The 26,518-nt window shown below is 38.4% G+C and overlaps 1 protein-coding gene and 1 pseudogene across 1 annotated transcript; one reads left to right on the top strand and one right to left on the bottom strand.

Moving 5' to 3' along the window:
- The first annotated feature begins 1,972 nt into the window (after window positions 1-1,972).
- On the top strand, window positions 1,973-24,239 carry CETN3 (centrin 3). The gene is made up of 5 exons (XM_075543070.1): window positions 1,973-2,111; window positions 3,713-3,848; window positions 5,704-5,818; window positions 11,775-11,966; window positions 23,863-24,239. Exons 1-5 carry the CDS (start codon window positions 2,095-2,097, stop codon window positions 23,904-23,906), a joined length of 504 nt encoding a protein of 167 aa, XP_075399185.1. The 5' UTR covers window positions 1,973-2,094; the 3' UTR covers window positions 23,907-24,239.
- A 1,182-nt stretch (window positions 24,240-25,421) lies between these two features.
- Window positions 25,422-25,770, bottom strand: LOC142440893 (small nuclear ribonucleoprotein Sm D2 pseudogene; annotated as a pseudogene).
- Window positions 25,771-26,518: the final 748 nt, after the last annotated feature.

The raw sequence follows: 26,518 nt of genomic DNA, 5'->3' as shown, positions 1-26,518 counted from the left end.
TACACCCCTCCTACACTGGGTTTGGTAAACTGTTGCAATGGCTACACAGAACTCACAGAGAATGCCCACAATGAGGGGATTTATTAGGGAAGTTAACAGATTGCCAAAAATCAGGGTCAGAAAGCATTAAGGACAGACTCTTTTGCACACAGCTACACATTTTCTCAGACAGCGGCCACATCTCTCTCTCTGGTTCTCAGCCATTCAGCCATGTAGTCCCTTGGTTTCTTCCTCTTTGGGCCAGGAAATTGCCTGCTCCTCTTCCTTACTGCCTCATGGTCTCAGTGCTGCTCCTCTGCTGTTTTGAAGTCTCCTTCCCTGGGCATCTAGTCTTGGTATGGCATGGTTTCTGCTGTCTTTTCCACCTCAGGCAGAATCTCCAAAGAGCTTTGCTGTTGCTGTGTCTTTCTTAGTGTCACGGGGACTCTCTTTGCTTCTGAGTTACAAGGAGGAAGAGACTGGAGGGGAGGGTCTCAGTCTCAGAAGGGTGGCAAAACAGACCAATCTCCAAGTGAAGTTCATCTCTACCTTATTTGCACCCAGCCATTTGGTAGGTGTTATTGAGAAAAGGAAAAAAGTGTTCTATGTATTGTTTCCCTCACCACAATAATTAAAAATATATATGGTAGTTAATAGTATTTTACATGTAAAATTTTCTATTTTAGTTTTTTAAATAGCGTTTTCATTTTTCTCATTATCCTCTCCCAGTTAAAATTTAGCTCATCTTTCTAAGCCTGACCCATATGCCATCTTCTTGAAGAAGCTCTGCTTTTTCTTTCCCATTTCTAGCTCTTAAACCAACCAAACAACCAAAGTCCAAGCCTACTGCGGCTTAAAGGACTCTGAATCACAGGGACCCTGTCGGACAGGCCAGAACTGCTCCATATGACTTCTCAGGCTCTTTATGAGAGTAGATTACTATGTGGTGGGTTTGAACCACTGACCTCTCAGTAAGCAGATGCACTCTTAACCACTGTGCACCCAGAACTCCTGTCATTAAAAAAAACCAAACTCACTGATACAGGTTTGATGCTGACTCATAGTGACCTTCCAGGACAGAGTAGAACTGCCCCTGTGTGTGCGTACCAAACTGTTAGCTCTTTATGGGAGTAAACAGGCCCATGTTCTCCCAGGGAGCTGCTGGTGGTTTCTAGCTGCTGACTGGACACTTAGCAGCACAACATGAAACCACTATGCCACCCGGGCTCCTCTGTTTTCTCATGTTTTCAAATTTTCTATCTCCCATCTTTCTCTCCTGTGTCCCGCTGGTGATGTCTTTAGTCCCATACTTCTTTCTTTCAAGGGTTTCTCTGCTGCTGCCTAAGGCCTCTTTGCATGTTGGAAAGCAAGATGTTATTTTGAGGACTAAGGTATGCTTAAAGCAAACCACGGTACGTTAGTTGACTGTGCACGTGAAAGCTGAACATAGACTAAAGAAGCCCAAAGAATCTGCATTTGAATTAAGGTTTAGAAATTATTAGGAACAAATACAAGGAACGCAAATGCAGATAAGTAACTGCTGGATGCAGTCAGAATGTAGAAAAATAAGCTTTTCAAGCTAACTGCCCAGTCTATTTGGGTCATCAACAGTTTTAGGGCACAAGGCATAAATTTCGCTGACACTGTCACCCAGCGGCTCTATATCGCTGAGACAGCTCGCAGCTTGACCCTTCTTCAGGGCTGCCTCGTCCCCACACAACAAGCAGCCCAAGGCATCAGCCCTCCTGGCAGAAGCGGCATCAGTACCCGCCAACTGAAACACCACCTGACGGTAAGGTGCAGGTCCCCGCAAAGGATTGCGGGACAAAGCCCCCCGCCAATCTAAAAGGTCCAGCCGCAGCCATAGACGCGAACAAAGGCTTTTGTTTGATTGACGCTAGGCCCGTCCAATGGGAGCACTGATCTGGCGTGGTCCCCGCCCCCAAAGGCAGGACATCAGGACAAGTCAGCCAATCCAGCCCCGAAGTGTTGCCTTGTGGGAGGTGGTTGAGACCACGGACGGTTGGTGGCTGTTGAGCGGCTCTTGCGAGGGGTGCAGCCTCGGGCAGGGGGTTAAACTCGTTCTTGAGAGGAACGTGTCCGTCCGGGGAGAAAATGAGTTTAGCTCTGAGGTCGGTAATTAGGAGACGCTCTCCACAGCCCGGAGTGGGCCCGGGGGGACGTGGGGGCGAGGGCGGGGGGCGAGGGGGGGCGGCCGTGAGGGACGCGGAGAAGGGGGCGGGGGCGGAGCCGACCGAGCCAACTGCCTTTGCCGCGCTGGCGTGCCGCGGGCGACGCCTTTCCGCCGAGCTGGTCTTTGCGGACGGCCCGGCGGCGGCGGGGAGCGCGAAGAGCGCGAAGCCTCGCGAGGTTTCCGCTGCCCCCCCCCCCTCCCGAGCATCTGCCCGCTGTGCACCCCTGGGCGCAGTTTCTTCCTCCCCGCCCCGCTTCTCCCGCCGCCGTCAGTCGCGAACGCACTGGCCTCCCATGAGGCCCGTTTTCAGGACTTTAACTGGCCACCTCTCGGATTTCCTTAGTTTTTTGAGCCCGAGGCTTTTAACAGTATCTCCCCGCCTACTCCCCATGCCACCACCTAATACATTGTATCAGAAGGCACATCCATCGGTGTGGTTATGCCGCTTGGAAAGATACTGGTCCCTGTTAGTGGTCTTGGATGGGGCCGATGGGTTCTGACTCGGGTTCTTGGGACCCTCAGGACGGACTACGAGGGCTGTGTTCGCGACCTTTCTCAAACTTCACCCTCAGTCCCTTGCCAGCATCACGCCCCTGAAAATGCGTTATATTTGAGAGAGCTACACGACCAAGCGCAAACCAATAACACGCTCTAATAAAATCAACCAGATTTTACATTTTAAAGGCTTACAGGATTTTTCTGCCTTTGGAAACTTGTACACATGTGTTGTACACCTATTTGAAAATCTGGACCCCATTTCGTTTGGCATCACTTATGGAACACTTTTGTAATAAATTTTGACCTTTATTTTCCTTTAAGCTTTCCAGAATTTGTTATGAGAAATTGAATTTGTAACATTTGCTAAATGAAACTAGAACGTCACTGACACTTGTTTTAATATTTGTGTTTCATATTTTGGGATGACTTGTTATTATCAGTGGATTAAATCACAAATTGCCCAACTATTAGGAACATGTAACAGTTTACACCTAACTACTTTGTAACTTTGTGAGTTACACGGTTCTTTTATTTTGGCATTATTTTTAGAACTTTATAAGAACTGTCAAAAGTAAATGAGATATATAATGATTTCATCTATTAGGAATTTTCCTTTCAGTTAAGAGTGTTTTAAAGAATGACATTCTAGGTTGGCATAAATAAAAGCGTGAGTGTTTTGTATTTTGAATGGGGTTTCTGACATAGAAGTAACATTTCTGATTCACAATTCTTGTTTCTTCCACAGTAATATTAGTGGGAGTTAATACAAAGCAAGGAGGGCTAAAGTTAGGTCTTCATTTTTTAAACAAAAACCTGTAACATGCTTCAGTTTGGGGAAGGAAGGGCAAATTTATAGAAGCTTAGACTAGAATGAGCAAGGCATTGATAAATGCATACAAAAATTCTTTACCACCTTCCAAAAGCTTTTTAAAAATAAATTCATTTATTTCATAATTTTTTTGTTTCATTTTTACAGTCTTAATCATTTAGAGAAATAATAGTATTAGAATGGCTTAAAGATACTTTTCTTCTATTTCATAGAAATGAGCTGGTGGTAGACAAAACCAAGAGAAAAAAAAGAAGAGAGCTCTCTGAGGAACAGAAGCAAGAAATTAAAGATGCTTTTGAGCTGTTTGATACAGACAAAGATGAAGCAATAGATTATCACGAGTTGAAGGTAATATATTCTACAATGTGTGTTTCTCTTATAATGAGTTGCATTGTTTCTTAAAAATACATTTATAATATTACTAAACTGGTTTTGAAGCTATGAAACCATTTAAAAAATGATTTTCTTGGGGGTTCGTACAACTTACCATAATCCATACATACATCCATTGTGTCAAGCACATTTGTACATTTATTGCCATCATCACTCTCAAAACATTTGCTTTCCATTTGAACCCTTGGTCTCAGCTCACTTTTTCCTCTCCCTCTCTGCTTCCCACTCCCTCATGAACCCTTGATAATTTATAAATTATATTCTTTTGTTATAATCTTACATTGTCCAACGTCTCCCTTGAAACCATATTAAGCTATAAACTTTTTAAAGTAGCATAGCAAAACTGAATACTACCCTTTACCTTATTTATCTTTTAGAAAATCCTTTTTACAAGCACTTATTTTTTTAGTCAAGTAGTTAGAATATTTCAAACTATGGGACTCCCATGTCAGTGAGTTTACTATATTCTTGTCCCCCCCCCCCCCCTTTTTCCTAGATTGGGGTAGTGTGTTAAAATTTTAACATGTTACTTACAAGGTTTCAGTGTACTCCCCCTGATGCAAACAACATAAATAACATCTGATATATTGATATCATGTTAATGGGGGAAAATGTCAACTTTAAACCCTAGAATTAGTTATTAACATACAACGGGAAACAGTTCAAAAATATCTTGATAGCTATATAAAGCAAATAATTAGATACTCCAGTAATCTTTACATGTACGGTTCAATGACATTGTATTCATAATGCTCTGCAGCCATCACTATGGTTCTCCAATCCGAGAGAAAGGTAGTTTCAGGTGGCTTTCATCGGTGAATATCAATACTGGCTAGTTTAACTATGGAACATGGTAAGGGTTTTTAAGCATGTTTTCTGAGTAGGAGAAATAACTGTAGGGGCTGAAGAGAATGTATAAAAATAATTAATTATAGGCCTGTAAGTCTGACTTTGTCCGTCTAGAGGTCCTCTTCGCTCTCTTGCCACATCTTTTAATTACCCAGATTTGATCATTGTCCTCCTTCCTTGCTCTTGTTCTCTTGAGTTGGAAACTTATTTTATATCTGGAACTTTCTAAATGATTTCCTCACTTGTACATAACTGTACCTACCAGTAGTTTAATGAAAAATAAAAGTTTCTCCTTGTCAGTCTTTGGTGCATACTTTCTATGAACATTTTCTCGTCTGGTTGAACTCTTTCCATTTAGGTCGGGTAAAACTGCTCTCACGGTTCCTCAACTCTGTGCCTCTCTTTGATGTCTGTTTTAATAACCTGGCATCTTTTCTAAAATCCATTGGAGACCAACTGAAATTTCTCCATATAAAATGTTTTAAACCAGTAGTATTGTTACTAGTAACAGTATCATTTCTTCTTCTAAAATCAGGGTATCAGACTACTTGATAGCTAGTTAGGTAGAATCTGATGGTAAATTTTATTTTAATGGGTTCATATCCTACTGTATAACTATTAATATTTATATCATGTCTTTTCTATTTTAGCTGATAATTCCATGAGAACAGATAGCTTGTTAAAATTATTTGCACGCTAAATCAGTGAACTGGATGATACATTTTTAAAATACCTATCGATTCATTTGTCATGTAAAAATAGTAAGTGACAGGGAATATTAATTTCATTAGTGAATAACAGTAACAATCACTTTGTGTTTTTTGTGAGACATAAAACATATAAAAGAAGTACATGTTTTGTTAGTATGATGGCTCCTAAGATGTACAAAATTATTTAAGAATTAGAAATCATATTTTTTGTAGAGTACTTTATAATTTGCTTTTCCCTTTTAATCCAAAAGGTGGCAATGAGAGCCTTGGGGTTTGATGTAAAAAAAGCTGATGTGCTGAAGATCCTTAAAGATTATGACAGAGAAGCCACAGGGAAAATCACCTTTGAAGATTTTAATGAAGTTGGTGCGTATCTCGGTGATCTTTGTAATCACAGTTGTTTGAGAATAATATGGTCAATAGCAGTTTTTTAAAAAAATTGTTAGGTTATAGAATTTAATATAGAACCTTGCTTTACAATATAGTATAGTTCAAGTATTATTTCCTAACTTTTTAAAACTTTGCTGTGTATCTTACAGTTTTAGTCTGACAATTCTAACCAAGGAATCAATATAGTAGTTTTGTATGGAAAGATATCTTAGCAAGTAATGTGTGGTCATAAAAATAAAAGATAGATGATCCAAAAAATTATTTTCTCTCAGTAAAACAAAAAATTCAGTATACTCTTGTTCATAAGAGTCCCCAAACCTTTCTGGTATGCGATTTTTATTGCCAAAGTGGCCAGAGAAGAAACACATCCGTTGCCATCTTTAACTATAAATGAAGGTTGCATTGTCAGGGTTGACAGTGTTTATATGAAAGAATACATTCCCTGGATGACCTTGATCTTTTGAATATGAAAATCTATTTAGAGTTGGGACTATGGGAAGAGGATGGCTGTAAGGGAGGAGTTGGCTGACTACAAATGGGAGACAACATTTTAGAATGACCAGTTGAAGATAAAGTGTTGAGGATTTTATATGGTTGAATTTTTATATATTTGATTTTAATGAATTATTCCTCAGGAGAGGGTACTGAAGGCAAGGAATTTGCTGCTAGTGCTTTAATATATTGTTTAGAGTGGACTTATTCAGGTCTCTCTTATCATAGTAAACTCTTATCATAGCGTGTTTTGTGAGTCCATATAATTATAAGCTGTCAGAATTATTAGATACCTTTTTAAAAGTTGGGCACATATTCAATTATATACAAACATCCCCTATTTTAAATATTCAGCAAGAGGCAGAATAGGAAAGAGAAAAACAAGAATAATAGGTGATACTAGATTAATATCATAAATAATTTTTTAAAAAAGAATACAATTTAAAAGCTCAAACAAAAAAGGTGGTGAAGGGAAGGGATGCTTCTAAAAGAAAGGAACCACAGCACAGAATATCCCCAATGTTTAGATTACTGGTTAAAGAAGCACTTTAGCTCTTGGGGGAGCTTATTCATTTTTGCCTTCTAATCTGTAGAATTACTGACTTGTGCAGGAGAGAACCACTTTTCTTTTTCCACTGTGGAAGCTCTCCAGGGCTTCACAATCATAGTCTTCCAAGTTTCAACCTAGATTGCTTACTCACAGAAATAGGGTGTTAGAATGTAGTGGAAGTGGTACTGTGCGCTTAGAGCCTAACCTTGAGAGCTGTCATTCAGGTGCAATTAGTATGTTGTAGTAGTTTTGCAAAGGAGCCCTGGGGGTGCTGTGGGCTAGGCAGTGGGCCAGACATCTCCAATCACTCCGTGAGAGAAAGATGAGCCTGCTCCTCCACAGATGTACAGCCTTGGAAGCCCTCTTTAGGGTCTCTGTGATCAGAATGGACCCGGCGGCAGGGAGGGATTGCCTGGATTCGGATACTGGATTTGCCATGTAGTAGCTGTATAACTTGGTCATTGGCCTTTCTGTGCCTCATTTTTCTAAACTATAAAATGAGTATAGTGAGTACCATCTCATAGGGATGCGGATTCAATACGTTTCTCTGTGACTGGATTAGAAAAAGACTTACCTTGTATATAGTAAGTGCTATTTATAATTACTTTAAAAAGTAGTTGTCTTGGTTTCATTTATTACAGGTAACTGGAAAGCGTTTGTATCACTAGACAGAAAACCATTCTACTTTAAGTATTTATATTTTTATGATAGTGTTTTATAATTACAGACTTTTAAGTATTGTATAATTATGACTTTTGACAGATAACTGATTTTAAATGATTACCATTTTTAAATTGTAGTCTTAGTGATAATTGAGAAGCAGAATCCAATTCCATCTCTATCTTTTCCTGTCACCATCTTCTTTGTTAGTGATAGGGCAGAATGACTGACTCAAAGACCAACTTTTGACAGGCTCAGCAACACAACTGCTTGCTGTTGTAAGGATATTTGTTGAGAAGAACAGTTTCAAATAAAACTTTATTGCAGATTAGAATTCAAATTATCAAAGACCTTTCTTGTCTCCCTATTTGCGAAGTATTTTTGAATTAATGACTGACACACATGGATGTATGCTTCCTACTCTGGGGTAAGTGGTTAGATCCAGTGTGTCTGTAGTTTTATGTACCACTTAGTACTATCTAAGGCAGCCGTTCTCCACCCGTGGGTCACGACCCCTTTGAAGGTCGAACGACCCTTTCACAGGGGTTGCCTGATGCATAACAGTAGCAAAATTACAGTTTTGAAATAGCAAGGAAAATAATTTTATGTTTGGGGGGTCACCACAACATAAGGAACTGTATTAAAGGGTCTCGGTATTAGGAAGGTTGAGAATCACTGGTCTAAGGTAATACTGCCCCACAGGTATTTATCCATGAATAAATCTGATGTTTAAAACTGAATTTCAAGACAAACAAACAAACAAACCAAACTGAATTTCTCCTACAGCTAGAAAAATAGTATTGACACTATATTTAATAAATTTAGACTCAAAATAGCCTGAAACGAGTGGGTAACAGCAGGTGTGTAGGAATTGGTACCTTTACAATAAAACCAAGGTAAATAGATGTTTGTGCTTTTGTCAAATTTTGGCATGTACTATTTATTTAATTGCTTATTCAGAATAGAATATTGTATTATTTTGATTTTGCTTGTTCAACACCCACGTGCTGATTTTTTTTGTTTATTTAATAAACATTTATTGACTTTTTATTGTTAGGTGCTATGCTGGGGTGAAGGAGGGAAAGTACTAGACGTTTATTAAGTTCTTTTTGGAGACTCATAATTTAACTATAGCTGAGAACAAACACTGACATCGTGTAGTAAGTGATCATTCTGAGCGGCCCTTTCAGGGTGAGGATGGTATAGATAAAATGAGAAGAGGTGTGTCAGAAAGTGAAAATGGGAGTGTTAGTTTGGCTCACTGATTAGGTTTATGGAATTTAAAAATTGGGATCTAGCGGTTAATTATGCTGAGGTGGCAAAGCGGGGGAAGCAGGGCAGCTCCGTTGGTCATGATGGGAGGAGTTTGGATTCCAGTGTGAGTTAAAAGCAACTGTGTGTGGTATGTTTGGATAGAAAATTCCAGAGGGAAGTTGGAAATACAGTTGAAGCTATATTTTTCGCATTGGTTTAATGACTTTTTACTTATTTAAATGTGATTTTTAAAAATGTGCGGTATTTCTTAACTAATTCTTATTATGTGTAAGCTCCAATTATTTTGAATAAATGCATGTAATAATAAAATTACGTGAAATTAGAGTTATGCTAACAGAACCTTGGACTTTTGTAAAATACATGTAATTTAGCTTAACTGCTTCTTTGTCTTATGACTTAATTTTATTCGGAGGGAAAAAAGCACTGTAGTTAAGTTCTGCTTTATACAACAAGCACTAACCCTGAAGGTCTGGGAGAAAGTCCCCATAAACGTAAAAAATGGGTAAAATTTTAAGTGGCCAGAATTACGGGGTTGTATGGTTCCAGGAAAAGCTGCCTTCTAAGGCCGGATATGGATTTAAAAGTACACAGACATTGTCTGAAATAACTAGCACAATTAGAGCACCAGTGGGATCAAAATTCATACATCTTGGAGCCCATCTGTTCTCCAGATCACCCTGTTGCTTCTGTAAGAACATTAATACTTTGAGCAAGCTGCTTTTTTGATTCACCTGTCATGCAAATTATTTAATTGGTGTGGAAAATTTCTTAACACTTTTTTTGTGTGTCCTGTTTTCTGTTGGGACTAAATTCAAAATAAGTTGAGTATGAGCCACAGAGTTAAGTATGGTATTTTATTTTGGTTTTATGGCTGTATATATGCCAACTCCTTTTTGACTGAATATTTATGAGTCTTCATGATTTGCATGCGTATAGTAATATACTTCAATTGGTTACTTGGAAGACTTTTTGGGTAAAATTAATGAAAAGAAAGTATTATGTATTATATAACATTGGCTTGAATAGATGCTTACTCTAAAGCTTTTTTTAACCTAATAAGATCTAATAGCAGCAAGACAACAATAGCTTATTGAAGGCTTACGTTGTTGTTCATCTTGTTGGATTTACTAAATGCTCACTAACAATCTGTAGGTGTGTGTAAGCTTTTCCTGATGCTGTAAGCCTGACAGGACTGAATTATGTGTGACGACCCAGGGAAAGTCATCCGTACCTCATCCTGGTGTGTCAGATCAGCACGTACACTTCTTTCACTTAGATATTTTCGTAATTTTATCTAATAACTTAAAAACATTATGCTACAGATTTGGCTCCAATTTGTATTGTGAATATTAATGAAATGTAATGGCAATATAAAACATTGTTTCTTAAAATAGTATTAACCTCACATATTCCTATAGTTTGTTAAACACTTGCTCTTGTGGTCTGAAATCCTGCATGTGTATTTTGAGCTAGTTGCTCTGAGAATTACCCTGCAGAACAAAAATGAGTGTAGCTCTAGAGATACTCTCTTCCCAAGGCTTTTACTGCAGTCAGATCCATTCCTTTTCATAGCTCCTTTTAACCACGAGCGTGGAGATATCAGTGATTTTTTCCCATAAGACTGTGACTAAATGAAGTTGTATTTTAATAATTTTTTCAGTTTTAGTTTGTTGTTTTGAGTGGGGTTAACTCTGAGGGGAGCAATCGGTTTAAGTATAGGCTTATGAAACAAACAATTTTTAATTTGTTACTTCTAATTATTTTGGAGGCACCATGGTGTTGTAGTAGTTACACATTTGGCTACTAACCGAAGGTCAGCCATTCAAAACTTCCAGCCACTCCAAAGGAGAAAAATGAGGCTTTCTACTCCCATCAAAAGTTTCAGTCTCAAAAACCCATGGGGGCGGTTCTGCTTGCCTTGTGGGGTCACTGTGAGTCAGAATCAACTCGATGACAGTGAGTGAACTGTTGAATTGATATGTCATCACAGCTAGGTTATAAGTGCGTAGACTTCTGGGCTGGATCTCAGTGGAGCCAGTTCAATTAATAAAAGTGTGGGTGTATAAATGTAAATATAAAGGGCTTTAAAAATCCCAGAAAAATGAAATTTTCAAGGTGAACTTTTTGGAGCTCCTTCGTATACCCCAAACCAAACCCATTTATATCTAGTAGATTTCACCTCATAAAAATTGGATTTCTAAGACTATAAATCCTTTTTTTTTTAAACATTTTTTAGGGACTCATACAACTCATCACAATCCATACATATATCATTTGTATAAAGCACATCTGTACATTCTTTGCCCTAATCACTTTCAAAGCATTTGCTCTCCACTTAAGCCCTTTGCATCAGGCCTTATCTTTCTCTCATGGAGTGGCTGGTAGATTTGACCCACCAACTTTTCCATTAGCACACTACTAATCCCACAGTACCAGGAATGCTCCCTTGTACATGCATATATGTGGAATATATAACATTACTTTGACTTTGCAATCAAAATCGTTTTCCTTACCCATACCAACAGGTTGAAGGACCCTTGGTGGCTTATGTATTGAACTGCTGAAAGCAAGATCTGCAGTTTGAACCCACCAGCTGCTTACCCAGGAGAATGATGACGCCATCTGTCCCCATAGAGATGTAAAAAAATCTCAGAAATCCACAGGGAGAGTTAGTTGTATGCTATCCAACAGGGTTGAAATGAATCAGAATCAATCAGTAGTTGTGGATTTGGTTTGGGGGTTTTAAAATAGGCTTATTAAATATAAAGGTTAATGTTTTAACTGTAGTTTTAGACTTTTCAATTTCAGAGATTTCTCTTGGGGTTTTGGGGCTCTAACTTGTCATTTTGTTGTCAGACTAAATATTGAAAATTTCAAAGATTTTTGTTCAGTTGATTTCACAGATGTGTAGCTTTCTAATTATGTAGGTTTTTCTTTTTCCTTTCTTAATTCTAGTGACAGACTGGATATTGGAAAGAGATCCCCATGAAGAAATATTGAAGGCCTTTAAATTATTTGATGATGACGATTCGGGGAAAATAAGCTTGAGGAACTTGCGGCGTGTTGCCCGAGAATTGGGTGAGAACATGAGTGATGAAGAACTCCGGGCAATGATAGAAGAATTTGATAAAGATGGTGATGGAGAAAGTAAGTTTTGAATAAAGCATACTTTTCCAAATATTCCTGACACTACATATATAGTTAATATTTAGAAAACCAAATGCTTTCACTACTTTATGCAAAGTATCTCTTTTCACTCAGCATTATTCATATTTTCTTTGCATATATGTTATATGTTCAATTTAGAATTAAAGAGATCTTTAAAGCTAGCTGCAGAAGTTGTAATTTGAGGTTCTACACTTTAAGAAGTTATTTATTTATCTCTGTAGGTGAAACGTCACCAAAATTTCAATTACTTGAATTAATACTTAGTTTTTAATGTCTTATTCTTCCTTAGAATACATGTACTTTTAAACAGTTTCTAAGGTTTGTTGATTTCCCCTTCAAATACTTTGAATCTGCTTTACTTATTCGTTCAATGTGCTATAGTTATGGATTGCCTTTTTTTTGCTAGAAATAATAACCTCATATATTATTTTAATGTATTATTATAATAAAGCCCAAACCAAACTCACTGTCATTGAATTGATTCTGACTCATAGCCACTGATTCTCCTCTCTTCATTTTAATAATAGCTTTTGTACCTAAAATATAGGACTGATGATATTTCCCCGATCAAACTTTAAAAAAAATCATTTTATGGGAGGTTCTTATAGCTTTTATCATAATCCACACATACATTCATTGTGTTAAGCACATTAGTACATATGTTGCCATCATCATTATCCAAACATTTTCTTTCTTCTTGAGCCCTTGATATCAGCTCCTCATTTTCACTTACTTCCTCCCTCCCTCCCTCCCTCCCACCCTCACGAATCCTTGATATTTATAAATTTCTTTCCCTCCAAACATTTTCTTTCTTCTTGAGCCCTTGATAACAGCTCCTTATTTTCATTCACTTCCTCCCTCCCTCCCTCCCGAATCCTTGATAATTTATAAATTTCTTTTCCTCCAAACATTTTCTTACTTCTTGAGCCCTGGATACCACCTCTTCATTTTCCCCCTTCCCCACCCTCCCTCGCTCATGAACCCTTGGTAATTTATAAAATGTTTCCCCCAACCAAACATTTTGATGTCTGAACAGTCAAGCTCAAAGTCTATGATCTGCCTGCTCTGCCCTACCTTTAAGTACATGGTCTTATTTCCAATTGTACCCTCTCACTTTTCTACTTTAACCCTTTATATATATACATTTTTTTAATGCCGTGACTTTTTCAAGTTTGTTCCTAGAATGACATACTTGTTTTCCAACACCTCCCTCCCTTTTTGATGTGTGCTAAAATGTTAATCATTCTTTTCCCCAGAGGTCTTCCCTAATTGTGTCTTTTGGTGTGAATTATGTGACATCCATTCAGGACCCGTGCTATGTAGAAGAATAATCTGCTTTCTGCTGCATACGTGTCTGTCCTCCCAAGTTGTATTTTGAGCCCTCCTGCATAAGAGATGCTGACTTGGGGTTGACTTGATGACAGTGGGATTTAATGAGTTATGGGTTGTAAGGGGCCTTGGTGGTGGTATGAGCTATTTGTTAGGCTGATAACTATCAAGGTTAGCAGTTTGAAACACTGAACCTTCCCATGGGAGAAAGATGTGGCTTTTGTAAAGATTTACAATCTTAGAAGCCCACAGAGCCTGTTTTACTGTAGTCTATAGGTCACTAAAATGGAAAGACCTAAAGGAAAAAGTCAAGCCTCGAGCTGCAATATTACAAGATGCTATGGGCAAAATACTGAATGATGCAGGAAGCATCCTAAGAAGATGGAAACAGTACACTGAGTCCTGTACTAAAATGAACTAGGCAACATTCCAATAATTTCAGGAGGTTAGCCTATAAGCAAGAACCAGTGGTACTGAAGGAAGAAGTTCAAGCTGGGTTGAAAGCATTAGTGAAAAACAAAGTTCCAGGAGTTGATGGAATACCAATTACAATGTTTCATTTCAATAAGCTCTGATGAAGCCCTGGAAGCACTCAACTATTACCAAGATTTTAGAAGACAACTATTTGACCAGATGACTAGAAGACATCCATATTTGTACCCATTTCAAAGCAGAGTGACCCAGCAGAAAGTACAAATTATAGAGCAATATCAATGATAACACATGAAAGTACAATTTTACAGAGGATTATCCAATAACAGTTACAGCAATACATTGACAGGGAGCTGTCAGGTTCAGGCTGGATTCATAAAAGGATATGGAACAAGAGAGATCGTTGCTGACATCAGATGGGTCTTAGCTGAAAGTAGTGAATATGAGAAAGATGCTTACATGTGTTTCATTAACTATGCACAGGCATTCAACTCTGTGGGTTGTAAACTATGGATAGCCTTGAGAAGAGTGAATATCCCAAAACTTCATTGTCCTCATGAGGAACTTGTACATGGATTAAGAGGAATGAGAATACTGCGTGATTTAAAATCAGCAAACATGATCTTTTAAAAAATTATATGAATAAATAAATAAAATCAGCAAAGGTTTTCATCAGGGTTGCCGGGCAAACAACCTGAGAAAATGGGCTCTATGAAGAAGAATATGGTATCAGGATTAGAGGAAGGCTTATTACCAACTTTAGATATGCAGATGATAAAATCTTGCTTGTTGAGAGTGAGGAGGACTTGGGGAGCACTTGCTGATGAAAATCAAGGATTGCAGTAAAGCAAAGAATTAGAATTAAATGCGCAGAAGAAAAAAACCCCATCAGAAATAGACCATAAGTAACATAATAAATGGAGAAAGGATTGAAATTGTCAAAAATCCACACTCAGTGCATAATTATGGAAGTAGCACAAGCTACTCATTGCATTGGGTATATTTGCTGCACAAGACCATATTAAAGTGTTAAAAAACATGGATGTTACTTTGAGGACTAAAAGTATCTGATGTAAGACATGGTATTATGTATGTTCAATTGCCTCATATGTATGGGAAAGTAGGACATTGAATCAAGATGACCAAGAAAAATCAATACATTTGAACTATGGTGTTGGTGAAGAATATTGAAAATACCATAGTCTGCCAAAAAACAAACATCTCTCTTGGAAGAAGTATAACCACAGTGCTCCTTAGAGGCAAGGATGTTGAGACTTCATCTCATGTACTTTGGATGTTATCAGACAAGATCAGTCTTTGGACAGGGGCATCATGCTTGCTAATGTACAGGGGCAGTGGAGGAGAGGAATGCTCTTGACACATTGGCTGCAACAGTGGCCTCAAGCAGAAGAACTGTTGTGAGGATGGCCTGGACCTGGCGGTGGTACCTTCTGTTGTACATAGGGTCGCTATGAGTCAGAACTGACTTGATGGCACCCACGAGGAAAAACACCACCAACATAGTGTATTTATGAGTTGATGAATTTTGGAGAATTTAAAAGATGTATGGAATTGTACAGCAAAAAAAAAAAAAGTCAGAAAGGCTTGTGGCTGTGAAATTCCATAGACCTGACTTTGAATGAAAAGGAACCCTAGTGTCGTAGCAGGCTATGCACTGGACTGCTAATCACAAGCAGATCAAACCCACCCATGACTCCGTGAGCAGAGTAAAAGGTTGTCTGCTTCTGCAAAGATTTATAGACTCAGAAACCCAAAGGGGGTAGTTTACTCTGCCGTGTAGGGTAAAGTTGATGGCAGTGCGTTGGTTTGTTTATTTTTTGGCTTTGAATTGAAGATTATTCGTTTTATTGCTGTGTAATTTTGAGTAAGTTTTCAACACTTTTAAGTTTCTGTTTTCCCCCTTGTAAAAATCCAGATTGTAATCCTTCCAGCATGGTGTGAGTATTGTCGGAGAACTTGAAGGTGCTAGCATTGAATGTCGTCTGGTTTTATTTTCTTTTCCTCTATTTATTTAGCTTCTCTCTGCATTTCCTTCAACATAGTGGATGGTACAAGCAACGCATGCTGATTTAAAGCCTGTAGCAGGGCTATATATTGATACAGTATGAACTATGCATATTTCTTTTTTTTAAAAACATTTTATTAGGGGCTCATACAACTCTTATCACAAGCCACACATATACATACATCAATTGTATAAAGCACATCCGCACATTCCCTTCCCCAATCATTCTCAGAGCATTTGCTCTCCACTTAAGCCGCATATTTCTGAAAACAAATACTGTCCAGTTGATTTCAACTCATGGCAACCCCCATGTGTGTCCGAGTAGGACCTTACTTACTCCATGGAGTTTTCAGTGGCTGATTCTGTAGGGCTAGGTCACAAGGCCTCTGCAGTTAGTATCTCAGCATGCTAGCCACTTGTACAACACAGACACGTCAAACATGAGAGGGCTTCAAAAATCCATGGAAACATTCCATTATATTGTTTTATTAAATACTTTTATTGGGGGCTCATATCTCTTATCATAATCCATACATTCATCCATTGTGTCTAGCACGTTTGTACATATATTGCCATCATTTTCAAAGCATTTTCTCTCTACTTGAACCCTTGATATCAGCTCCTCGTTTCCCCCCTGCCCCCAATGAACCCTTGAATCTTACATCGTCCTCTGTCACCCTTCACCCACTTTTCTGTTGTTCGTCCCCCTGGGATGGGGTTATATGTTGATCCTTGTGATCAATTTCCCCTTTCTCCCCCCACTTTCCACTTATCCTCTGGTATCTCTATTCTCCTTGTTGGCCCTGAGGGGTTTATATATCCTGGATTTCCTGTGTTTCAGGCTCTATCTGTAACAGTGCGCATGTTGTTCTGGTCTAATCTGATTTGTAAGGTGGAATTGAGGTCATGATAGTGGGGGTCGGGGAGTGAGGGAAACATTAAAGAACTAGAGGAAAGTTGTGTGTTTGATCGGTGCTATACTGAACCCATCTCTTCCTTGGGACCTTTCTGTGAGGGGATGTCCAATTGTCTACACACCTTATCCCATGACATCTCATGATCACACAGGCTGGTGTGCTTCTTCCATGTGGGCTTTGTTGCTTCTCAGCTAGATGGCCACCTGCTTATCTTCAAGCCTTCAAGACCCCAAACGCTACATCTTTTGATAGCTGGGCATCATCAGCTTTCTTTACCACATTTGCTTATGTGCACCTATTTTGTCTTCAGCGATAGTGTCAGGAAAGTGAGCATCACGGAATACCAGGTTAATAGAACAAAGTGTTCTTGCATGACGGAGTATTTGTGTTGAGGCCCAATGTCCATCTGCTGCCTTAAGTTTTAACATATAGATATAAATACTTAGGTCTATTTCTATATCCTTATATATAAACATATTTACATATGTACATGTCTATTTATACCTCTATAAATGTTCTTTGCCTCCTGGTTCTTTCTTTTATTTCCTTTTACTTTCCTCTTAATCCACTATCATGTTTGGCCTTCATTCAGGTTTAGTAATTCCTCACTGATACATTGCCCTTGATTAAGCCCAACTAGGCATCCTATGTCCTTCTCTCCATTGATTTTAGTTCACTGGTCCCTGGGTTGGTTGCCCCCCACTTTCTCCCTCTCCCCTTCTCCTGTATCCCCTCAGGATCGTCAGTTCTGTTTTCTCCGAATTGTTTATCCTGCCTAGCTTACCTAGACATACAGAGACATTAATAAGCGTAAATGCCAGGCAAAGCCAAATAAAACAATAAAAGAAGACAAGACCAACAAAACAATAACAGCAAAAACCAAAAATAAAATAACAACAACAAAAAGAAAGCCAATGACAAAAAAGGAAAATCCTAGAAATAGTTCCAGGTCTGTTTTTTTACCTTTGGGAGTGTTTTCCAGTCGAGTCTGTTGGGTGCCACACTCTCTCTCCAAAGCTTATTTTTGATAATTCTCCGGGAATGTCATCACTTTGCTCCCCTTGCTGCTCTGTTGCATGCCCTTGGTGTTTCATCTCAGTGTGATGGGGTCAGATAGAGCACAATTCCCACACTGTGTCTCCAGTGTTGTCCCCTAGAGCTGTGGTTCAGTGAGGGACGTTGTGTTTTGTGGTGGGGCCGGCCCTATGGTCCTCTCTGCGCATCGTTGGCTCTGAGCAGGAATATTGTCCTTGGGGTTGGGTGAGCCAGGATGTGTTCCCCTCACTCTCTATCCCTCTTCGTTTCTCCTGTGTGCTCTAATCAGACGTGCCCCTCTCCCCAAGCTGCAGCTTCAGTGCTGTCCTCTGAAGTGCATTCTTCGGGGTGAGGTGGATGGGGCACATAGTTGGGATTGGGGCTGGCCCACGTCCATTATCTATTAATTCCATTTTTTCCCACAAACTTTTGACAGCCCTGCACATATTGTTAGTTGCCATTGAGTCAGCCTCTGGCTCATGGTGATGCCGCTCACTTGAGTGAAGCACTGCCAGCTGTGTTCCATTGGGCTTTCAATGGCTGATTTTTGGACATAGATTTCCAGGCTCTTGGAAATACTAGCATACTTTAATAAGGAGGTCAGACAATTGTCAACTAGCTGTTAGTTCAGAGTGTACCTTGTAGTTGGGAATTGTGCGTTATTATGCTTTCTGATTTTTCTGTGCATATGAGCATTATAAAGGTTTTTCTGTTATATTTTTATGCTGGCTCTTTGCAGATAGTTATTCATGTTGAATAAACAAATGCAACAAACATGACTAAAGTCTGAGGAAAGAGAAATGATTTCCTAACTCATCACTCAAGTATTTGTCCTTAGAACACTGGGCTTTCACCTTTTCCCTTAGTTCTCTCAGCTGGGGGTGAGCGTGGGGGGCACCAAAAACCAGTTGCTGTTGACTCGACTCCAGCTTGTGGCAAGTCCATGTATGTCAGAGGAGAATATACTGTGTAGGGTTTTCAGGAGAAGTTTGCTAGGCTCTTCTTCCAATATGCTTCTGGGTGAACTTAAACCTCAAACATTGTGGTTAGCAACTGAACGAACACACTAACTACTTGTCACACGCAGAGACTCCCTCCCTCACCTCGGCCTCTACAAAGCTCCTGCAGATTATTACCATCTTTAAGGGAGCTCTTCTCTAAAGACATTCTCTTTAAGGCCACAGATAATCATGATATGTCATGTCATAAATATTTTAGTAATGTTTACTACGTATGAGCCAAAAGATCAGCTTTATGAACATATATATATATATATATATATATATATATATATATATATATATATATATATATATTTTTTTTTAAATTTGTACTCAACTCTCACTGCCGCGGAGTCACTGCTGACTCATAGCAACCCCTTTGTGTGGATTTCTGAGACTGTAACTGTTTTTGTTTTAAAATCATTTTATTGGGGGCTCTTACAGCTCTTATAACATTCCATACATAAACAGTATCAAGCAATTTGTACATATGTTGCCATCACCATTCCCACAACACTTTCTACTTGAGCCCTTAGTATAAGCTCTTCTTTTTTCCCCTCCCTCCCTAACCCTCCCACCATCATGTATCCTTGATCAATATATTATTACTATTTCGTATCTTATGCTGTCCATTGTCTCTCTTCACTCACATTTCTGTTATTCGTCCCCTTCAGGGGTGGGGGCTATATAGCCAACCTTCTGATAGGTTCCCCATTTCTCCCCCCATCCTCCTCCCCACCATCTCCCTACCCTCATGATATCATTGCTTCCACTACTGTTCCTGAGGGGTTATCTTTCCTGAATTCCATATGTTCAGAGCTCTTATTTGTACGGATGTGTGTTCTCCCGTCTAGCCAGATTTGTAAAGGAGAACTGGGTAATGGTAGTGGGGAGGGTGAGAGTGTTGTAGTATTCAGGAACTAGAGGAATGATGCGTGAAGAAACCAAAAAATTTAAAATCATGGTGGCAACAATAATTTAGCAATTGGGTATGTTAAATGCTATGCTTTACATGTTCCAGTGTATATTTCGTGTTCATTTTTAAATATAGCTTCTGTGAAGTAGTTACAATAGTATACCTTTCCATGCATAGGAAAGTTGCATTTATAGATGAGGAAATTTAAATTGTGAGAGATTACCAACTTGGTCTAAGTTATTTTACTGATAAATATGAGGGGGCTTCAAAAAGTTTGTGGAAAAATGGGATTTAAAGATGATGGATATTTTGCACAAACTTTTTGAAGCTGCCACTATGAGTGTAGCAGAGACAGAACCTCAAACGAGATGACTATGTTTTGGTTTTTAACCATCATATCATACTGTCTCTTAAGCTCCAAAGTAAAATATTAACTAGGCTTCTGTGTTTATGAATTTAAAGTACATGCTATTATAGGAAGCAACGTGTTACAAAATATTCAAGTGGCACTTCAGATGCTAAAATTTGTCTCCTCCTCTTTGAAGCCAGATGGTCTCTGAGGTGCTTAATCTACTTAGTTCTTCAGATTTCTTTATTTTTGTTTAATGGATGATTTATGTAAATTTTGTTAAAGAAGGCAGTGTAGAAAAAATGAAGTGTCATACTTATTTGATTCAATACACATTTTATGCTAAATTTGTGCTAGATTTATTAGGAGTAGGAACGCGATAACACAGACACAATTGGTAAAAAGGTTATAAAACAATGTACACAAAGGCATTGTTTTAGTCTGGGTAGACTAGAGAAACAAATTCATAGACACTCGTGTATATAAGAAAGAGGTTTATATATCAAAACAATTGAATATTGATAACATGTCCCAGCCCAGTCCAGATCAAGTCCATAAGTCCAACATTATAGACTGTCTGATTACAGTCTATGAAGATCTCTTCAGACTCATGAAACACATGCAATGATACTGAATGCAGGAGGATCACAGGCCAGTGGGTTGGAAGTCTTGTGGATCCAATGGCATGGTAAGCATCTCAGCACTGGCAGGGCTCTCTACATGGCTTCACCGGCTCCAGAGATCTGGTTGCATCAGGGCAGGTCCATGTGGCTTCTCCAGCTCCCAGGGCACAGCGCCGTGTGGCTTATCAGTGTAGAGAGTCAAGGGAGTGAGCCGAGAGAGAGAAGGGTCTCCTGCCTCCAAGGAGGAAATCCCAGAAGTCTTAGGAGAAGGCCATGCCCTCAGAGGCCTCATTGGTTATATCTTGATTGACAGGCCAGACTCCACCCCATTCACTCAAAATCCTCTCAAAATGACACCAGATTGCTAACTACAACAGATATTATCAATGTTTAAATGATGATCTTAAGGGCTTTGTGATAGTGAAAAACTAGCTAAATGTTTTCAGCAACCTTTGCTACTTCTTTCAAATTTCAGGTTTAAGGATTTTGTTTGTGCAGGTGTGAAATAATGAATTAGCTGTCAAAACATTTTTGTGATTCTATGACAATTTATAATAAAAAATTTACATGTATATGCATCCACACAGTTAATGTTTCAGTGGTTTTAGAACTTCTATATGAAGCTTAACTTGAAATCCAAGTAAGATTTTATAGATTGAGGAAAAATAGGTTGTCATCTCTAAGAAGCCTAGCATTTTTCAGGTTTCACAGTACTATTGATGGCTTTTCTTTTATTGTTATAGTCAAATTATAAGGCTGCTTTTATGTTATTTTCTCAAGAACATGCTCTTCCTGTTTGGTCTAATGCCATAGTCTTTGTCTAGGTTGACTAAATCAAGGGTTCTTAGATTCATGTCCACATAGGTTAGATTATATAAACATTTTACTTATTTACATTAATTTTTCTGAGGAGAAAAGAGGAGCCATAACTTTCATAAGATACTCAAACGCGTCTTATTTAATTACAAAGGAGTATTCATCATACCCTTGAAAAGGGTATAATGTAATATAAAATACGTGGATTCATGGTTTTCTAACAGATCTGCACAGTGCGTTCTTACCTCGTCATAGCTGAGTGGTCTAGGCATTCACTACTGTAGTTGTTCTTTAACTGTGTCCATATTGTTTTCCCAGTATATCTCCTTTTCAAACTCCTACCAAATCAAATCGTTTGAACCTAACTGAAGATCTATTTTTACTTACCAATAGTAATTTATCCCATTAAGAAAGCTTTTTTCAATATACTGATATGTGATTTTTATTTTAATAATTATACTTTGTGTTAGATGTCTATAGCATGTATAAAAGAATGACTAACATCACAGGCATTTTCTATATGGTTTTGAAACTGGTATTTTAAAAATTACTTATTTATGCATTTTGGTAGTATTTTAAAATTGGTTTAATTTCCTATCCTTTCTTTATGAATATCCTCAAAGAAAAACAGTACAGTGAACATCATTGCACTTTGCACCTAGATTAAGTAATTGTTGACATTTTACAATATTAGCGATAACTACTTTTTATATAATTTTGAACCATTTGAAAATAAGTTACATGTATTCTGATACCTGATCCCTTAATATTTTAGCATGCATCTATCTACTAGGAAATGTTTTCTTTCATAACCATAGCGCCATTGTCACACCTGAGAAAATTAAACAGTAATTTTGTAGTATCTAAAATCATCCTCTTTTCAACTCTAAAATATTCTAGAATGATAATCTCAGTGTCTGTTTTGATATGTCACAGAATCCCTGGCAGTATGAGGCATTCAGTAGTCACTTAAAAAATGTTTGAGTCCATAGAGTGTTTCTATATCTGTAGGGTTTTTAAGAGTTAAAAGCAACTCGAAAGGTTAATCGGCAGCAGTTCACTGCTTTCAGATGAAGAAAGTGAGACACATTGCTGCTGTGTCTCAGTACTCGGAATGGGAATATCTGGGCTTTTTAATTTCTCAGGAAAATACTCTTCACCATTATCAAACTCAGCACTTGTAACTTCTGCCCTGTTAAGCTGTGTATCAAATCATGGAGCTAATGACCTCATCTGTTTTGCAGAAAGGAAGCATTCATTTAAGACATTTACTAGTAATCGGTGTGAGTGTACATATGTTGTGTGTGTGTTGGTTTTTAAATGATACTTCATAAGATTATTACCTATTATTAGGTTGCCGTCTTAAGCATTATGGTTTATAGATTTGAAATTTTATGGAATTTTATTTTGTTAAATTACTAGTGTTTATCAGTAATTACTATTTCTTATATCTATACTAGTTGCTTTGTTATGATGGCAGTTAAGATGAATCTTATGTATCTTTTTTATTCTATTCATAATTTTGTTTTTAAATATGCAGATCTCATTTTGATTATTCTTTAAAATGTATTTAAATATATATAAATTTAAGGAAACAATTTCGTTTTTTCTTTTAAAAAAATCATTTTATTAGGGGCACATACAACGCTTATCACAATCCATACTTACATCAATTGTATAAAGCACATTGGTGCATTCATTGCCTTCATCATTCTCAAAACATTTACTCTCCACTTAAGCCCTTGGCATCAGCTCCTCAATTTTCCCCTCCCTCCCCAATCCCCCTCCCTCATGAACCCTTGATAATTTGTAAATTATTATTTTGTCATATCACACTGTCTGACGTTTCCCTTCACCTACTTTTCTGTTGTCCATACCCCAGGGATGCGGCTTTATGTAGATCCTTGTAATCGGTTCCCCCTCTCTACCACACCCTCCCTCCACCCTCCCAGCACAATTTCATTTTTTCTAATGCAAATGTATTCTAATTTTTAGAATCCTATTTTATATATATGATATATTCAAGGTTAAAAAGAAAGGATTTGCTAAATGAACTTGTAGAATAAAGATTATAAAGATGTTTGTTTCACCATTTGAGAAATTAAAAATTGCAAACTCTTTAGAGTGTAACCATATGTGTGCAAATATCATCACTGTGTTTGAATTTTTTATAACTCATCTATTTTCCAGTTGGTATTACAGAATACTAATTGATAGGCTCTTTGTTACAATTTTTAGGATTTTGTATTCATAAAGTTTTATAAAGATGTTTATACTTTCCTAGAAAAAGAAAAATGCAAAGAGCTATGTCCTGATTTATTAAGAATCCTTAATACTACTAAAAAAAATAAAATTTAGCATAACATAGTAATAGTATTCCCTGAACAAATACTTGTATTTCTGACTGTTACACTTTTTCCCCCTCTTCTAGTAAATCAAGAGGAGTTCATTGCCATTATGACTGGTGACATTTAAATGATCATTAGAAGAACCACTCAGAATGTAGCAGTTACCATCTTGTCTATTTTTGTGCCTGGAGCCATGTAAAAGAGAAGACAACTTTGTTCCCAAAGGACCAAAAATAAGCATCTTATGTATTTGTATTTTACTACTCTTAAGTTTCTTTGTATAAGCGGTGTTGTTAGTACTCAAATAGTTCAGTTTTGTATTTATAGTATAGCTTTTATATAAAGTTTCAACAATTAAATCATGTGATACAGATTCTTCTTTGAGGGTTTTTAATAGCAGTAGTAGTCACATTTGGCATACATGTTTTTCAAGCTGTAATTAATAAAATACTTGATAGTATTTTAGAGTTTAGTAAATATATTTTGATTCCTAATGTCTATTGACTCTCAGGAGTGTCTTTCTTAAATCTTTTCCCTCTACTTTATTTTTCTAGTTTCTGAACCAAAACTTGAAATACAAATAGCCATAGGATAGCACACTTTCCTTTTGCATAAGATTACATTTAGTTTGACACTCTTGTCTTTCACCACGAGATGATGCAGGCTAGGCACGATCCCTCCTTCAGTTTTTAAAGAAGGAGTATTGTACATATAGACCCCTTTACCCTCACTGATGACGCTCTGTATCTTATATAGTACGTTTACTATCTAAACGTCAGATATGACAGGAAAATCTGGATACCCTCTTTCTAATTGAATGAATAGTTTGAATGACTGAACTTCTTGACAGAGTTGAAAGATTGAAGTTTTAACTGCTAAGATTATTGTCAGTCACTTCAATTTCACAGTGGTGAAAATAGAGATTTGTAAGCTACGGAAACAAAGGTTGTGGTTTAGCTATAATAAGGGGTGTGTTAGGGTTCTCTGGGGAGACAAAGCCAGATTGCTAATAATTGTGTATATATATATATATATACAGATAGATAGCTAACACAAGAAATAAACAGTTATAACGCAGCACAAATGCCTCAGTGCTACTCACTCCCGTGAGACAGTGGTGAGACACTGGCAGTCCTTCAAGTCTTGAGGACCCCCAGGTAGTCCTCTGTAGAGCAATTCAGGCTATCTGGGCACAGGCAGCAAACAGCAAGGCAGGTCACCAACAGACAGCCAGATGACAGTATCTGACAGTCCCCAGCTCAAGAGATGTAAATTCCAATTGTGTGGTGATGCAGGTCTTGAAGGAACCTCAAATAACAGCTACGCAGTCCATAGGTTAGGTGTCCCACAGGTAGTGTACCTTGCAAATTGAGGCACAGAACAAGCAGGGTAGCTGCACACTGGTCTGATGATCAGAGAGCGAGAGACAAGAAAGGTGAGGCTCACCGAGCCATTTATTTCTCTGCCCTTCAATTACTCCCACATGTGTTTATCGGCCAGGTTGGCACAATAAACTACCTCAATCCACCCCTTCCCAATTTGGAACCTATACATAATTCTTTTTTTTTCTTTCCCACAACAAATGTTGGGAATTTATTCTTCTGGAGATGTGGGGCAGGGCTTCCTGGCGTGGCAATGCAGCCTATTTGCCAGTGATAAGTGGGTTCCAAAGCACCACGATGACAGTCGCCTCTCAGAAACATCTTGGAGATGTAGTGGGCCTTGTTGACGGGCTTGGACTTCTTGCCCTTGCCGCTCTTGGGGAGCTCGGTCCACATCTCCTTCACGTTCTCCAGCACCATGTTGCAGTGCCTGTCGAAGGCCTTCACGCGACCCAGAAGCTTCTTGTTGCGGCAGTTGATGAGCACCTGGGTGTTGTTCTTGACCGACTGCGTGAGCACGGAGAGGGGCTCCGTGTTGAACTCCTCCTCCTCCCGCTTCTGCAGTTCCTCCAGGGTCATCTCGCTCTTGGGCTTGTTGAGGAGGCTCATGGTGCTTAGCTGTGTTTTCCAATCAAACCCATTTCTGTGTTGCTTCTGCGTCCACAGTTCTTTAGCCATATATAATTATATAATTTCCGGACATTGATGAAATCACACTTATACTTATCATCAATCATCTATCATTGATATAAATGAAGACACACTGAGTCCAATTGTATCTGATAAATTATACCCGAACTAAGGAAAGATATGCCATAGGCACATAAAAAGAAAATACACTGACAATTACAAACCTCGCTTTTGCAATTGATCACATGGTCATAACTGATAGGTAGAACTACCTTCTTCTACTACACATTCTGTATTACCTTTGCCCTCAGCAATCACCTCAGCTGGCTGTGTTTGTTTTTTTTTTCCTCGGGTGACCCAGACCTGAAGTGTCTGGGACATTATAAGTCCTCTTAGTACTGGGTTGCTGTAACTTACCATTTACTTTAATCACAGGGCATGGTAACACTAAGAGTCAGCCTATGGGATCTCCTGGATCCCAGACATATTCTTACCTCCGTTATGTAACACCAGTCCAATTTCTCCTTGGTAATCAGGACCAATCACACCACTTAGTACAGTGACACTCTTCCTGACCTGTTGACCCAAAGGCACGAGAAGCCCAAAATGGCTAAGGGGCATTCTCAGGTGCCAGTTCAGTGGAATCTTTGCTGTGTTTCCAGGTGGGAGAGTTCCTTCAGGACCAGGACCTCCAGGCCTGAGGAATACAGGGTTGCTGGGACAGGAA

This window comes from Tenrec ecaudatus, chromosome 2 (genome assembly GCF_050624435.1).
Source record: "Tenrec ecaudatus isolate mTenEca1 chromosome 2, mTenEca1.hap1, whole genome shotgun sequence".
In the NCBI taxonomy this organism is placed as follows: domain Eukaryota; kingdom Metazoa; phylum Chordata; class Mammalia; order Afrosoricida; family Tenrecidae; genus Tenrec; species Tenrec ecaudatus.
This window is presented reverse-complemented; position numbering and strand designations above follow the sequence as displayed.

Bases quoted from the DNA above. Each gene is read 5' to 3' on its own strand.
- CETN3 (XM_075543070.1), top strand. The intron at 3,849-5,703 runs GTAATATATTCT...TTAATCCAAAAG, and splicing joins TAGATTATCACGAGTTGAAG to GTGGCAATGAGAGCCTTGGG. The intron at 11,967-23,862 runs GTAAGTTTTGAA...CCCCTCTTCTAG, and splicing joins TAAAGATGGTGATGGAGAAA to TAAATCAAGAGGAGTTCATT.